The 16,143-nt window shown below is 41.8% G+C and overlaps 1 protein-coding gene across 2 annotated transcripts in view; it reads left to right on the plus strand.

The window, feature by feature from the left end:
• Positions 1-16,143, plus strand: part of asic1b (acid-sensing (proton-gated) ion channel 1b) — a 226,719-nt gene that overhangs the window by 19,273 nt on the left and 191,303 nt on the right. For both annotated transcript variants that reach the window (XM_086117316.1, XM_086117317.1), the window contains exon 2: positions 1,835-2,030. In XM_086117316.1, coding sequence (XP_085973442.1) covers positions 1,835-2,030 — 196 coding nt within the window. The remainder of the gene's footprint in view (positions 1-1,834; positions 2,031-16,143) is intronic.

Genomic DNA, 16,143 nt, shown 5'->3' on the forward strand with positions numbered 1-16,143 from the left:
CACTCAAGGAGCACCACCTACAGATTCCTGGACATCCATGTTGAAGACGACTAACACATGGCACTTTCAAGGTTTATCTTGCTTTTGCTGGAAGGTGGAAATGGTCCTTTCCCTGCATCACTACCTATCAGATAATCTGCTGCAGTACAAAAAAGGGCATGTCTTTATCTAGAGGTGATAGTGCATCCTGTGTGTGTGATAGAAATGCAATTACTTGTTGGCAGGTAAAGCAATGGCGCCCAAGGCTACACATAACCACTGTATATTCAAATAGGACACAAATGTCCTGGCGATGCTTCCATCTGCACTTGACATGCATTACATTGTTAGTGTGTTTTGCCATATATGAAGGGATATTGAGAAATTGTTATGTTTATAAATATTTTTAGTTTGATCAACTTAAAGAAGGCATAAAATAGACAATTGACTTTGATTGCTTTTATGCAAAGAGTTGGGTCTCTGTGTCTGAAATTACATAACTTGGTTTCGTGTGTGGTGATTTGTCTCTTGGGGTCGGTCTGCCTGTCATGTGTTGTCTTGATTGTGTTCCAGCTTCAGCTGGAATGGAGGGCGTTTCCCTCCAGCAGGTGCACCTGTGCCTCATTTCCGTTTCCTCATCGAGCCTGGCTTTGTATTTAAGGACCCCGACTTCCACTACACATTGTTGGATTCTTGATCTTGCTTGCCCTTGTGCTTCAAGTGTGATTTTCTAGACCGCTCAATACCATTCATAGTCGCTGTCATTTTGTTCATTATTCCGTATTGTAAGTATTTTTGTTATTCTAGCTCTGTATTGCTCTTTGTTTTCATGTGATTGGACTTTTGGATATTTCATTTGAGTGTTCTCGGTGTTCTATTGACCTTTGCCTTTTGGTTTCATGCTTAGGTTTTTTTTCTGGCACCTGGTGACCAGAGATTTCAGTTTGTACTCTGTGAGTGTGATTTTCTTGAAACACTTTTGTAATCACACTTTGTCCGAGTCTGCATTTTGGAATCCCAAAACGTGATTTGGTTCGGTCAGAACCTGACACTGTCCTGTCTCGTGCTAATGAGACACTGCTCTCCCAACACATACACATTTAACAGCTTGCAGTCATTTGTGAAGATGGAGGTGATGACGTAAAGCACTAATGTGTGGTCCAGGTGCATAAAATCACAGTAACCAGATAAAATAAGTACATAAATTGGCTGTTGTTTGGAGAATATATTTTATGATAATATAATTTTTTTTCTTTTTTCAGGTTGACTGCTGAATTCATGCTCTATGTACAAAAAATGATGTAACACGACAGTTTACTGCAAGTGGTTGAATTTCATAAATGCAAGGAGGACTCAAATCGATTTTACTTCAAAGATTTTTCAGATTCACATGCAAAAAAAAAAAAAGTGAAAACAATTTGTGTTCTCTGGAGCAGTTACCCAATTTCATAAAGTGCATATTTTTTTATACATTTAAATAAAAAAATGTGCGTTATCCTCAAGTGAGATGTCAGAAAGTTTCATGGCTTCTTGTTTTATTTATTTTAGTGTCCGAGATGTGGTCCAAATGGCATTTCAGCTTGCTGATGCCTGTCCTGCACAAAGTTTAGAGATTTAAAAAAAAATAATTCTTAACTACAGAGAGGAGATTCTCTTGTTCTCACTCACTCTCACGCTAATGCTTTCTCTTTAACCCCCAAAAGTTTAGCCAGTCTTATGCTGCATACCGAATGAAATTACGATGGTGTTAACCGAATGAATCACAAATGAATTAATAATGTATTCATATCAAGAATCTGCTGTTATGCTTTGCGAAATGAATGTTCATTTTGAGCTGAACATTTGATTGGTGCAGGTACGAGATTCGGGACCCGCACCTGGTGGAGGAACACGTCCTGGAGGTCCTCAAGGAGAGGGCCGACTTCGACAACTACAAGCCCCGCCCATTCAACATGCGTGAATTCTACGACCGGACGGGCCACGACATCAAGGACATGCTGCTGTCCTGCTACTACCGCGGCATGGAATGCAGCGCCGAATACTTCAAAGTGGTGAGTCAGCCACGTCGATACTTACTTGGCCTCCCAGGGCTGAGACCCGCAATGGTCTTCCACGTGTACAACGTAAAGTCAGCGTTCACAGAGCTTTTTGGAACATATGAGCAACGTGACATTTGGTAAATTTGGTGATTGCATCTCTGGAAGCAAATGGGGAGTCGACATTGTTTTGTTCCCGCTGAGCATGGCAAGCGTTGACAACGGAGAGTGCACAGATGCACACCTAGTAGACTCCTGCTGCCTTTTGTGTGATACTTGGGTGTTTCTTAATGGTTGAGCAACGCTGTCATGAAAGGTTGAATGTGAGGTTGAAAATGGCCCATGTGTCATAGTCTTTACTTGTGTGCCCGGTTGCCATTTCCAATGCGCAGTGCATTTCACTTCGGTACTGTACGCCATTGTATTACTTTTCCATGATCAAAAGTGTGAACATTTTCCACTGCAAGCACTTAAATCCAAGCATGATTAAATTTCTCACATCAAGATCAAATGACTGCCTGCCAAGATATTACTACTTAACTTATTACTGGTTCTGTTGCTGATGGTGCAGTAGTACATTCGCCGAGCTTGTGTGTGGGCAGCGTGGGATCGCTTCCCACTCAGAGAGGTATGGATGTGGGTGTGAATGGTCATTTGAATCTTTCTGTGCCATACGACTGACTGGCGACCAGTTCAACGTGTAGTCTGCCTTCGCCCGGCGTCAGCTGGCACAGGCGTTCTTGAGCATCATAATCCTCCACTTGGAAGCTTTTGAACAACCTGAAGTTGGTACAGGTCAAGCCTTTATCACTCTCCAAATCATTCCACCGAGTTGAGCTGTTGTTGCTTTCTAAGTTCCAGTGCAGCCTTCCGGGTGGCCTTTTCCATGCTTTGTGTGAATACCTGCTGAAGAAGTTTTCAATATCAGATCCTGTTTCAAGAAACCTGCCATGGATCATTCAAAGTGTGTTATACGTTTCTAGTACTGTGACAGTTACTAAGCTTCACAAACTGGTGCCGAACTCCGTTCGACGATTGAAAATCTTCTTGCCAGGTGGCAATTTAGCAAGGCTGCTCCAATGTCAGTTAGTGAGCCATGGGCAAGGGTCAGTCTTCTGGATGCTTTCTAAAACTGCAAAGCCAAATAATGATGGCCTTATGTCTGTCTGTCCCATATTACCTCAAATGAAGTAGAAAAGAAAAAGCAATGTGTTTCGTGACCTTTGGGGCACCTTTCTTTGCTCTAAAAAAAAAAAAAAACAGTACAATGTGGGAAGTAAAAAATAATGGAAAATATGGCCAAAATGTGCTTCCAATGGAAAAAAGTCCCCAGCATATTATCGACATTGGGATGATTGGCTTCCATCTAACTAGCTGCAATTTGAAGCCAAGCAGGTAGTGTTTCCACCGGCGTGCGTTCACTCTCCCGAAAGCTGCTTACAGCGGCTGGAAATGCAGCTAATAGAGTAATTGTGATGACTGGCTGCACAGTCGATTTTTGTGTGCGCTCCGCACATGTGACCAGTCGTACTGCACAGCAACAGAGCTGCACACTCAGCTGCTGTTTGTTTGCGTTTGTATCACTGATCCCATTTAGAGGTGAGCCAAGTCCAGGTAATTCAAAGAAGCATTTTTTTTCCTCAGACCTCCTACACATTCAGATGACCTTTTGGGTTCCTGGTAATTGTTCTTGGCATTTTTGCTCCTCCAGCAGTCATTTTATTTCAGCCAGTCGCCAGTACTGTCCATTTAATCTTTTCTAAGACCACTGCTGGATAGAATGAGTCCAGCGCCAATTAGTTCACACATTAACAGATCAGGATAATCTGGGAATGTCATTTTGTCACTAAAAGCAGAAGGCAGTCAACAAACTATCACGATTGGATGAGAAGCAAAGGAAAACTCGGAAACTTTTCAAAGTTGTTAAAATAATCAGGAAATTCTGACACCAAAGTGCAAGCAGAGAAGGGGTTGCATTTCATGCTCATTGTCCCAAAGGTTTGTGAATAACAAGTGAAGAACCACAAAGCATGTCCTGTCAGTGCAGTCAAGTGGTTCTAATGCCTATATCTGTGTCGTGCAACTGCATGCCAGCTGCATCGAAAGATGTCAATGCTGACGCTGTTTGTTTTTGTAATTTCAACAACAGCACCGTAGATACACTGGAAGCTCTGAAGTACAGCATAATTGTGTCCCAAGCCGTATGAAAGGTGCAGTTTGCAGTTGTAAAACTGTTAGTGAGGGGTGAATGTAACCTCACTTCAATCAATCGATTGACACTTTGTCAGTCACACTTTTAGTCTGATTGATTGCTGTTTTAAGGTGGGGTGTTTTTAAAAAAATCAAATTACAGGAATAAGATGGGGCGAGCTGTGACCAGAGAGCGATTATTATATTTATTTTTTCATTTTCCTAATGTACTACTGTCAGGTTAGAATGACAGTTTTGACAAATGTGATTAAAAGTGACTTTTTTGAACTTGCAATATACATTTTCTTTATTTTAAACCCTTTTAATAAGATAAGAAAACCTTTATTAGTCTCGCAATGGAGAAATCCCCAATTCACAGAAGTTATGAAAGGAAGAAGTAGAGGAACAAAATATAGGAGCTGCTGGAAAGGCAGCCACTCTCGCGGCGCCATCTTGAAGTCAAAATAACAAAATACACATAGATAGACAGTCGTGCAATCTTAATCAGTTTTCCTGCATACACTTTGTTGTTTGAAGCAGTTCTAGATGAAAGAGGAGAGGATCAAAGTGACCTTTCACCAGTGGATCAGAGACGTCATGCTGAAAATGTGCACACGTCTGCTACAAGCGAAGTCTTGCAAGCAAACACGAAGCTGTAGCGTCCATTGACGAAAAGAGATTGGCTCACATCTCCTGTCCCACGTAATCCGCTTCCACTCCACGCCGCGACTCCCAGTTCCACATATGCATCGGCGCTCTGCGCTGACGCTCCTTTCTTCTCATCGTCGGCTCCTCAAGCCTTGCATCCATCCAGCTGCAGACCATCCAACAGCACCGATCTCTCTCTGCTGAACAAAGCAAGGCTGTGTAAAATGCTGCCCATTACAGGCAATTAAAAAAAATTATAATATAATAATAAATAAAATATAATAATAATAGTTCATTAATTGAAACTGCAGATGCCATTCTATTTCATGGATGGAGGAGCAGAGGTTGGATGGAGCTGCGAGAGCGTGCTCTACACAAGGTCATCTGATTAGAAGCGCCCCATTGGGACACTCATAGAAGACTTGTGGGAAAGACATTTGCCACAGCTCAGGCCTTCCCGTGTGGAGTTTGCATGTTTGCCAAAGTAGCAGGACTGGTTACTTTGGCTTGCTCCTAAATTTCAAAAACATTCATGTTAGATTGAGTGAAGACTGTAAATTGGCCGCAAAGTGTGTGCCCCTGCTTCTTGCCCAAAGTCAGCTGGGATCGGCCAGATCATCTGGGAGCTAAGACTCAGCCCAAAGATAAAGTATAAGGAAACTCCCGGTAAAAATGGAAGGTCAGGCCATTATTTTAAACACTTCGAAGTGCGGCGCAAGAGCCAAAGAACATGCTCATCCCATTTCCCCGTGTACCACATTCTCTATTAAGTTATCTTTTTACGAGTCCGTGTGTGCTTTTGTTCGTTGCACTTGGCCTTACCCTGTTGCAAAGCAGAAAGTATTAAATGTGTAGAAATAATTCGGAGTGCAATACAAGAGGATAAAAAGGAAGTTGAGCGTTCACAATGAACCGCTGCCTTCAGTATCCCGGAGCGTGGTGGTAGTAAAACTGTGATTAACGCTGCTGGCAGCATTGGCTTGTTTATGCCCGAACGTGATTTCAAGCACTCCCTGGCATTTTGTGTGTGCGACACGGAGAGTCGATTCTATGAGAACATGAACTGATGAGATTGTGGACTAAGAGAAAACAATGGATCTACCTTAGTTTGGTCAATGATGACCTGGCGAGATGCCTGCATCAATTCCATAACGTAACGTCATAGCAATGTGATCCAGCGTAAACTGCCATTGTGCTCATCAACACCCACTCACTGACCACCAATTTGTATGTTGTACATCGGAATAGTGAACCCCAAGTTGGTATCCCGCCTACTTGGGGTTCACTATTCACAAATTCATCACTTCACGTATTTTGCTCTGCAACCTATTCTCAGCCCTTCAGTCCAAAACTCACCTAATTTTTGTGCCTTTTAACACCCCAAAAGGTCACAATATGGCGCCAAACCCCTAGTTAAAAGGAAACTAGTAATTGGTCTTCAGGAAGTAATGTCCAAGTGATAAATCTTGACAGACAGTTTAGCCTGGGTTGTCTTCCCAAATATATACATGCTATATTGCGAGGCCTTTTTTTTTTTTTTTTTTTAAATCAAATCATCTTTAAGCCTTATTTTTTTCAAGGTAATAGTGTAGGAGTTTGAAGTGCTATCCAAGTCCTAGGGATGGGCAACACCGGTCCTCGAGGACCACTGTCCTGCATTATTTAGATGTTTCCCTCCTCCAACACACCTGATACAAATGATCAGGATCATTATTGGGCTTCGACAAAGCTTTCTGGTGAGCTGATCATTTGTATCAGTTGCGTTGGGAGAGGGAATGTACTTCCAAGCCATAAATATAAATTAATCAATGACATTTGGTGCGTATGGTGTAAAGGGAGAAATAGTAATCTTGGAACTTCATATGTCGGCACCAATGGAAAACAGGGAACAGGAACAGGGAAGATGTTGTCTCAGAGAACATAAGCATTTTTAACCTTTTTTCAGTCAATGAAACATAATTTGAATGTGGTGAAAAATAGAAAGTACAATGAAGGAAATGTTTCAGAATTTGGAATGTGGATCAAATTGCTGCCTGATACTTGCATAAATGATGACTAAATGCGATTTAATGTATCCTGCTCTGACTTTTCTGAAAACCACATTTTCAAAATGCATCCTGTATCATATACAGTATGTATATATATATATATATTAGAGCTGTCAGTTTAGCGCATTTTTATTGGCATTAATTTAAATGAATTTTAACTGGATTAAATTTTTTCGCGCGAGATTAACGCGGCACACGTCACAGCGGATGTTACGTTTCTCTATAAATAAACCAGAAACAAAACAACAAGCGCGCTGCACAGGTCCACGCACGTTTGTTTTGCCAGCCACGGCAGCGCGTGACACCAAAAACGGATACTTTAAGAGTTTATGAATGGAAAGTTTACTTTTAAAAAGTTGCCAGATTGTTCCGCTGACAAGGCCAAAGTTACCTGTATGTTTTGCAGTCGTAAACTGAGCTATCATCATAGCATGTCGAGTCTGAAATACCACTTAATGGCCAAGCACACAGCTGACGCGAGTACTCCGCCCCCTCGTCTCAGACAGACAGCTATGGATCATTTCAAAGCGAAGAAAATGGATGACATGACGAAGAACAAATTTGCTGAAGCCATAGCTAAATGTATGGCTACTCCATTACAAGCTGTGTACAGAGATTGTACGTAGCGGAGAAGGCTAAGGTACACCAAGCGGGAGAAGACACTATTTCGGGAGAGAAATAAGAGACTAGGTTTATGAGCCTCTGGTGAATAAAGAGCAGCTATTACGTCGAGTTCGATGTATACCACTGACGCGATTGTTACTTGTTTGGAACTATTTTGTGTGGAAGGTTACAGTGTTCTGTGTCCATATAAATAAAGCGGGTGGAGCTTCTCTGTGTTCGTCTGACAGCGACTGTGTGCTGATGCACGTCGAGAGTTTAGCGGTGCAGTGGTAGCGACCTCACTGAAAATAAAACGTCTCCAGTGTTGTCATCGAACCAAGTGTAGTCATCCGAAATGATGTCTACGCAAAACCGTAGAGAGACTTCCGCGCAAGAAGGACCAACACAATCAACATAGCCTGACTGCTGTGTTCAAAGCAAACTTGAGAAAAATGAAGTATGCAACCATGGTTTAAATCCACTATAGGCTGAGTACTAATTTACCATAGATGTGTACTTTATAATGTTATATTGCTTTGTTTTGATTCCATAAAAAGAGCTGTTAAAGCAGCTGTTGTGTGACAAAATGTTTTTTTCACTTGTTGATGGACAGTAATACTGTGTGAGAGATTGTGTGAATAACTGTGAAAAATGTTCATGTAAAATTGAAAATCGAAATTGTTACTTAAATATTTGCATTTTGCACATAGAAAACTGATTCATGATTCCATGTTGACGAGAGCATTAAAATGGGGAAAAATAGGACAAAAAATCTAAAAGAAAATTCAGAAACGATAAAAAATACGTGAGTGATCACGATTAATTTTTTTTGTTCATTTGAGTTAATTATGACAGTTGCATTTTTAATTTGATTAAATATTTTAATCGTTTGACAGCTCTAATATATATATATATATATATACCTGTATTCTGTCACACAGAATTGATGCCTCCATTGACTCCAATCTACAGACTTACCGCTGCTGTGGATAATGGTGGGAATAATGTGTCGATTATTCACAACACTTGACGATGTCAACTCATGTTGCCGCACTGGGTTGAGCTGAACTGCTTGACTATTGCTTGGTAGAGTGGAATGACAGCATGTCACCGGTTGCGATACATGACATGGCGCAGTGACATTTCACCAGCTTTCAATTCCTCCGAGCAGGAGACGTAGGGTTTAGGATACGTTCTCAGTCACTGCTTCAGTTCCAATGAGTGTCTTGTCCCATGACCTCTTTTCACTCTGTTGCTTGAACAGTAAGAACATAGAAATGTCCTTGCTTTCTTGTTTTAGCTGAGCCAAAAGGAAACAATTATATTAGTTAATATTAATAACTGGCCTACAGCCTGAAGCGTAGCTGCAGAGGATGATGCAAACGGAACCAAGAAGTGGAACTATCGAAGAGCGAGAAGTGAGACGAGTAGCGGGGCTTGATTTACAAGCTGCAGCAAAGCCTTTGGCTGAAAAGAAGCGCTGCAATGAGCAAAGGACATTGAGCGGACACTCATTTTCCAAGCAGGCAGTTACTGTGCATCTGCCATTGCCAGCACTCTTTTTTTGGTGCATAGGCAGAATCAAATGTGTCTCTTCAATACAAAAAAAAAAGAAAAAAAATCAACTGCTTTGTTGTTAGAAGGATGAAGAAAAGTCTGTCGTTCATGCAGCACTACAGCTGTATATGCCACCTGGCCGTATATCCATCAGGCTGTATGTGTTCTGTGCAACGTCACTTATCTCAGATCAATGGGGGAATTTGTCACAATGTGACAGGAGAACCACAAATCTCGTTTGCTCATAAAATATTGTTCCACTCGCCTTGTCCCACTCCACAGATCATGTAGCCACTTGCAAGCAACACAACGATGTCATGTTTCGGTTTGTGACCAACAGGTGGCACTGTAGGGCTCCCCCGGCAGCTGCACACCTGTTGGTCATAATTAGGGCTTTAAAAGGACTCCCAGCCCGAACACTCAGTGTCGGGTCATTGTTTGCTCTTGCTACTGTCATGTTTGTTCTAGTAGTGTTTTGGTTATTGATAGTTTTTGTTTAAGTCATGGTTTTTGTTTGTTACTTTGGACTTTGTTTTGGATTTTAGTTTTCTGTGTTTTATCAATACACTTCTTCAAATACACCCTGCACCTCCCTCCTGCCTGCTTTTTGGGGTCCACCACCACCTCACACCGTGACAAACGAAATGCAATGCTGTCCCAAACAACGCTCACGTTTTGCTGATATGCATTGAAGCCCAAAGCTACAATGTAAATAGTTTGGTGTCGTGGCAGAAACACATTTTCCTTGGAAAAATGAAAATGTTACACCAAGGAACTCATCACTCAGAGTTCTAAACATGCTGAGGCAATACCGTACAATTGGTGCGTCATTGTAATATTGCACTCCAAAGTCTCCCATCCACATCACATGCCGAGACTTTATGTACAGGAGACCTTCATTTCCTTCCATTGTCTCATTGGGACTGATGGGCTCAAGATATGCATATATATATATGCATGTGTATATAGGTGCCTCTTTGCACAACCTACACCTTGGGTCTTGTCTGGTGTGGTATATTTGGGCCTCAATGGCTCTGGTGCTCAGGGCCCAGGATGAGTGCCTCTATGCTGTCCTTAATGCTATATATATATATATATATATATATATATATTTGTATATGTATATACAGTATACTATATATATGTATATGTATATATACTGTGTGTGTGTGTGTATATATATATGGGAAAGAGGCATTAAAATTGAACACATGCTACCTGAAAAGCTCAAACTGATGGTGTTGGACGAGAAGACATAATAATGAACGATTGTTTAATCACTCCTTCCCATCAGGCCATTCCGGCTCCCTGTCCAACACCACTCCCTGATCTGGTGCAAGTCGGACTCTTGTGTAATTACCGTGATCATTCCATTTGAACTATTGGCTTTGTTTCAGCTGTTTATTGATCCTCAGAGTACACCCCCATGCCTTCGCCCTCTATCTGTCATCGGTGGGAGCGAGAAGCGCTGCTTATGAGAGGCAATCAATAAAAAAAAACCAAGACGCTCCATTTCGGATCCTGTTGCACAGGCTTTTAAAATTATTATGTATGCCTATGAGATGTTTTGAAATGAGACCCTTCATTGAATTTTGTCCACTTGTGGAGTAACTTTGGGAATGATCGAGTGATTAGCTGGGGTCTTATTTTCTTTTCAGGAAGTTTTGTACACTCGCAAAACTGACTTCTTCAATCAATTGCCCATTAAATGTATTAGTTCTTGAACTCAATGACATTTGAGCAGGAAATTTAAACCGTCCTCTCTGATGCGGTGCACCCATTGTTCTGTAATTTCTTTCCTCCTCCATTAGCTCATAGCCTCTTTGATCAAGCCGTTTGCTATGACCGTACAACTAGTAGACAATGATCCATCAAGGCAGTTGCTGAGTAATGAATGTGGTTCTCATAAAAACAACACATTTTCTTTCAGTCAAAGACTTTTTCTTTTTTTTTTTGTATTCGGCGCTTACCATCTGCAACATGAAACGACCAACTCAGATGTTTTGTTTTCAAATTTTCAGCAGACAAAGCCGATTCAATGTTTGTGAATGGGGAGTGGTTGTTACACAGTCATGTTATACAGACTGAACAATGCACTGTGAAGCGGCCCAGCTGCTTTACCTTTCAACAGACATTGTCGATTAACAAGAGAAGTGGTGTCTCTGTGCTGCCTGAAGAATGCACGCCACTTTCGCTAAATCAAGAAAATTGGTCTTGAAATGAGTACAATTTATTTTTTAAACGAAACTGTCAGTCTGCGGCAAAGCAGGCTGCCGTATTGGCGGTTCATTTATGAGATGATTAGTTTCCGGACAACACAGAAATTACATAAATGGCAAAACTGATAAGTGATGTGAGTGACTGGAGCCAACAGACCGAAAGTTCACACATGCAGAACAACTCGCTGGCAAAGTGATGAGCTGGTTCAGAAAAAAAAAAAAGTAGCCTCCTCCAGTTTATTGTCTCATTCTGTATTTAATTGATTTTTGATTGTGATATGGAAATATTTTATGAGATAAGACAAGTGATTTTGATGGAAATCACTTTTATCATCCACAGTAAGCCAACTTGTGAACTATTTTTCAAATAGCAGATACAGTCTTTTCCGGGACGATGGTTAACCAATTTATGTTTCGACTGGTTAGCACGTCTGCCTCACATTGCAGAGGTCGGGGGTTCAATTGCAGGCCCCACCCTTCCTGTGTGAAGTTTGTAATATTCTCCCCGTGCCTGTGTGGTTTTTCTCCGGGTACTCCGGTTTTCCTCCCACATTCCAAAAACATGCATGGCAGGTACATGGTACCCTTGAAATTGTCTCTCAGTGTGAGTGTAAGTGTGGATGGTTGTTCGTCTCTGTGTGCCCTGCGATTGGCTGGCAACCAGTTCAACATGGCTGGGATAGGCTCCAGCACGCCTGCTACTCTGGTGAGGATAAGCGGATTTGAAAATGGATGGATGGATAAAAACTTTTTTTTCTCCACGTGTTGGGAACTCAAACAGGATAACATTGTTTTGATTTCTTGGAAAGTAATGGTTTTGGAGATGGGAGGAATGATTCCGCTCAACAGCGACAATAACTACCATTTCAAACATTGTCATGATTGTAACAAGTTCCCCATTGCTGATATCAAAACACAAAAAAAAAACCACAGTCTTTAGCTCAACTCAACTGTATTCACTGAGCAATTTAAAACAACTACCGCTGTACACAAACTGCTGTACATTGAGCAAAAATCATCTATACAATAAAACAAATTAATAACAAAGACAGTAGAAAGCACAAAAACAGTAAAACTAACAAAGTCTGAGTCATGCCGAGTCAAAAGCCAAAGAACACAAATGAGTTTTGAGACAAGTTTTAAAGATGGGCAGCGAGGGGGCTTGCCGAATGTTCAGTGGACGTTCATTCCAAAGAGAGGGACCAGCAATGGGAAAGGCTCGATCTCCTCTGAGCCTCCGCTTAGTTCTTGGTACCTCTAACAGTGTCTGGTCTGCAGACCTGAGGCACCGTGGGGCCGGAGGAGCTCAGAGAGGTAAGGTGGGGCAATGCCATTTAAAAATGTGACAAAAAAAGGATCTTTAAAAAAAAAAAAAAAAAAACGTATAGGGAGCCAGTTGAGGAATGCCAGAGTAGGAGAGGAGTCCTAGCTCTTGAAATCTTCTCAATGAAAAATTGAAGGAATCTGTGGCACATTTTAGGCGAAGAGTCTGAGCAATTAGGCTGAGGGGGTTTGAGTACAGAATCAATCGTTTTGAATAGCACATGTGGGTTTTGACGGTTAGTCTGAATTAGGTTTGATAAATGTTCTCTTTTGGTCTCTTTAACTGTGATCTGGCCGAATTGCAAGATTTTTTTTTCCCTACCATCCAATCAAAATCCGCAAACCCCTGATTATTAGTTGTCTCTAAACACCTGTGTTTTCCTGACAAGTTTTTACATTATCCTGTGGTGCGGGGTGTGTTTATGAGTGATGTTTGTGTGTTTGTTTTGCTCGTGTGCTTGGAAAATAGTCAGGCCAGTTATTGATAAATGGTAAACCAGCTCAATATTTCCAGTTTTATTTAATTTAAATTTACTCTGACAAGTGATGAAAACACAACGTGAAATTGATTTAGCTGCAGCCGTGTGTCATTTTTTCTTAACCTTCTCACCTGTCACAACATTTCGATTAAGCTAAAAAAAAAAAGCATATATTTGAAGTTAAATCTTTTTTGCAAGTGCTTCATGTGTTTTTTTTCTTTCGACAAATGTACAAACTCTAAAGTTGTGAATAACTTTAAAGGCATATTTTTCCAGAAAAATTGTGGTTGGAGTCTGAATCATATGACTTTAAGCTCACTGAGCGGCGAAGGTGTGCGCATGTAGAGGTTATGTTCAATGTTACAAACAGTTGCAAAAACATTCATCAGACATTCTTAAACAGTTTTAGTGTTTGCAAACAGTTTGTCCTGTTCAAGATCGCAAATGGATCCAAAGCCATTTGCCAACAGTTTTAATGGTCCCAAACCGTTTTCTAGTCGAAGGAAATATTGAACACATTCAAAATTTGATGTCGGCAAGAAAAACATTTTGCAACCATTAAAACTGTTTGGGAATGTCCGGCAAACGTCTTTGCAAATGTTTGCAACATTGAACAAACCCTGACAAAAAACAACATCCGCGACATGTGCACACACTTGCAAACCTTCGATGCTCAGGGAGAGATGGGCTGTAAGGGCATTCAAGTATAGAGGTATCCTGGAAAGAGGAAATCGAAGAAAGTCATGCATGTTTTTTTCTCCTCCCATGCACATGATTGCGATATGTCATGTTTCTTCTTCTCTTACACAAAAAGATTTGAGTTGTGTAGAAAGAAGCACTGATCCCCCCCACCCTTACTAAAGTGATTTTGAATAATGAATTTCATGGAGGGCAGCTGTCACGGTTGAGCGAGTGCATGAGAGAGACTTAGCCAGATAATGTATCCTTAAAGAATCAATTCTAACCACTGTGAGATTGGAGGCCAGGGGATTGCCAATGCGCAGCTCTTTTGGAGGCGGGAAGGGAAAGTGTGGAGGGTTGAAGTCGATAAGAACCTTAATTCGTGCCAGAGGTGGATTCACTTGTTTGGCTCTGGATTTGGTAAAAGAAGGAATAGGGGAAATGGGCGGGGGATTGATAGGCACTGGTGGAGAGTGCCAGCGGAATGAGAAGCAGGCTATTGTCTGCCTTCTGCACCTTGGCTGTGTTTATGGTTGAAAGTGAAAAGTACAACCCCTGAAGTTGTCATTTTAGGGTTAAATTGTTGTCATCATAGTGATGCAGTGGATGACTGGTTAGCACGTCTGCCTCACAGTGCAGAGATGCAGGGTTCGATTCCGGCCCCAGTCGTCCAGTGTGGAGTTGTCATCTTCTCCCTGTGTCTGCGTGGGTTGTCTCTGGATACTCCAGTTTCCTCCCACATTCCAAAAACATGCAGGACAGCTTAATGGAGCACTTTATCCTATGTGAGTGTGAGCGTGGATGGTTGTTCCTCTCTATGTGCCCTGTGTTTGGCTGGCAACCAGTTCAGGGTGTACCCCGCCTCTACTGCCCATACTCAGCTGGGATAGGCTCCAGGACGCCCGCGACCCTCATGAATATAAGCGGATTAGAAAATGGATGGATGTTGTCATCATAAAACTGTCAAGGCAAAGTTTTAAGTAATGATAACTCAGAAATTTAAGACAAGTGCAAAAACAAGTTGAAAACTTTAGACCAAAAATCCTTTCATTCATTCATCTTCCGAACCGTTTTATCCTCACTAGAGTCGCGGGGGGAGCTGGAGCCTATCCCAGCTGTCTTCGGGCAGTAGGCGGGGGACACCCCGAATTGGTTGCCAGCCAATCGCATAGACCGAAAATAAAACTTGAATTGTGCATCTGTACTGTAGATCAGGGGTCCCCAACCTTTTTTGCCCCACAGACCGGTTTATGTCAGACAATATTTTCAGGGACCGGCATTTAAGGTGTGGCGGAAATAATACAACAAAATAATATGGTATGAGCTGCATGAAAACTGTTGTGTTTTCGAAATATAATAAACACAAGGAGCGTCTAATCTGGCCGCAACACTCTGATCGCTATGGTAATGTTTAATGCCTTCAAAATACGATAGAACGCAAATTCAAAGTGCATTAAAATGACGACTCACCACAGCCCCGAGCTTGATTTTCTGCAACAAGACGGTCCCATCTCGGGGTAATAGGAGACAATGACACCTCAAGTGTGTGGTTTATGTCCAGTCTACTCCGTAATTTTGTTTTAGTCGCCGTTGCTGCATAAAACCCCCCACCTCACACAGGTAGGATGTCGGAAATAGCAACAGTGCTATTGTGGCGATCTCAGAGTATTCAGCCATAACTTTAATCCAGTTGTCTCGAATGTACTTTTAAGGCCGCCGTCATTTGCGATCTCCAGCAGTTTTTTTTTCTTTTACTCATTTTGCGAGCTCCTGCGTTTTGTTTTTAGCGTAATCGGTCACGTGATGGAGAAGCGTGGCTTGACGTGTGTCAAGCGTGACACAGACGGATGTAACGGAGAATCCGGTAATTTTTCAAAATAAAACATCTGTCGTATTCCGAAATAAATAAAACTGAATTTCGGCAAGTTCTTTCTGTGCGGCCCGGCACCAAATGCCATGCGGACCGGTACCGGTCTGCGGACCGGCGGTTGGGGACCCCTGCTGTAGATAGCTTATGGGCCCTATTTTGGTGGACTGGCACCCATACACTCGGCCTAAAAACGGGCCTAACTTCATTTTCGCTCAAGTATAGTCGAGTGTTTTTGGGACATCTAGGCATTTGGGTGCATGAAGTTGCCTCGCCCTGGACTCGTCCGATAATTTGGAAACAGAGAGTAGTCTGTGCCCACCGTAGAAACTGTCGCATCATCATTTTCGTGCATGGGTCATCATCTTGTTCAGTGTGTTTGTGCAATAGGGAGTTTCTGCCTCGTCTCCCAGCGCATCTGCAACTTCAGTTGTAGAAAAGTAGACAAAATTTTAGATCAGATGAAAGGTTTATTTTGCAGCGCAGGTGGTCTAACGTGATTTTGGTCCATTT

This window comes from Hippocampus guttulatus, chromosome 8 (genome assembly GCF_054856545.1).
Source record: "Hippocampus guttulatus isolate MCC_2025c chromosome 8, RoL_Hgut_1.0, whole genome shotgun sequence".
Taxonomy (NCBI): Eukaryota; Metazoa; Chordata; class Actinopteri; order Syngnathiformes; family Syngnathidae; genus Hippocampus; species Hippocampus guttulatus.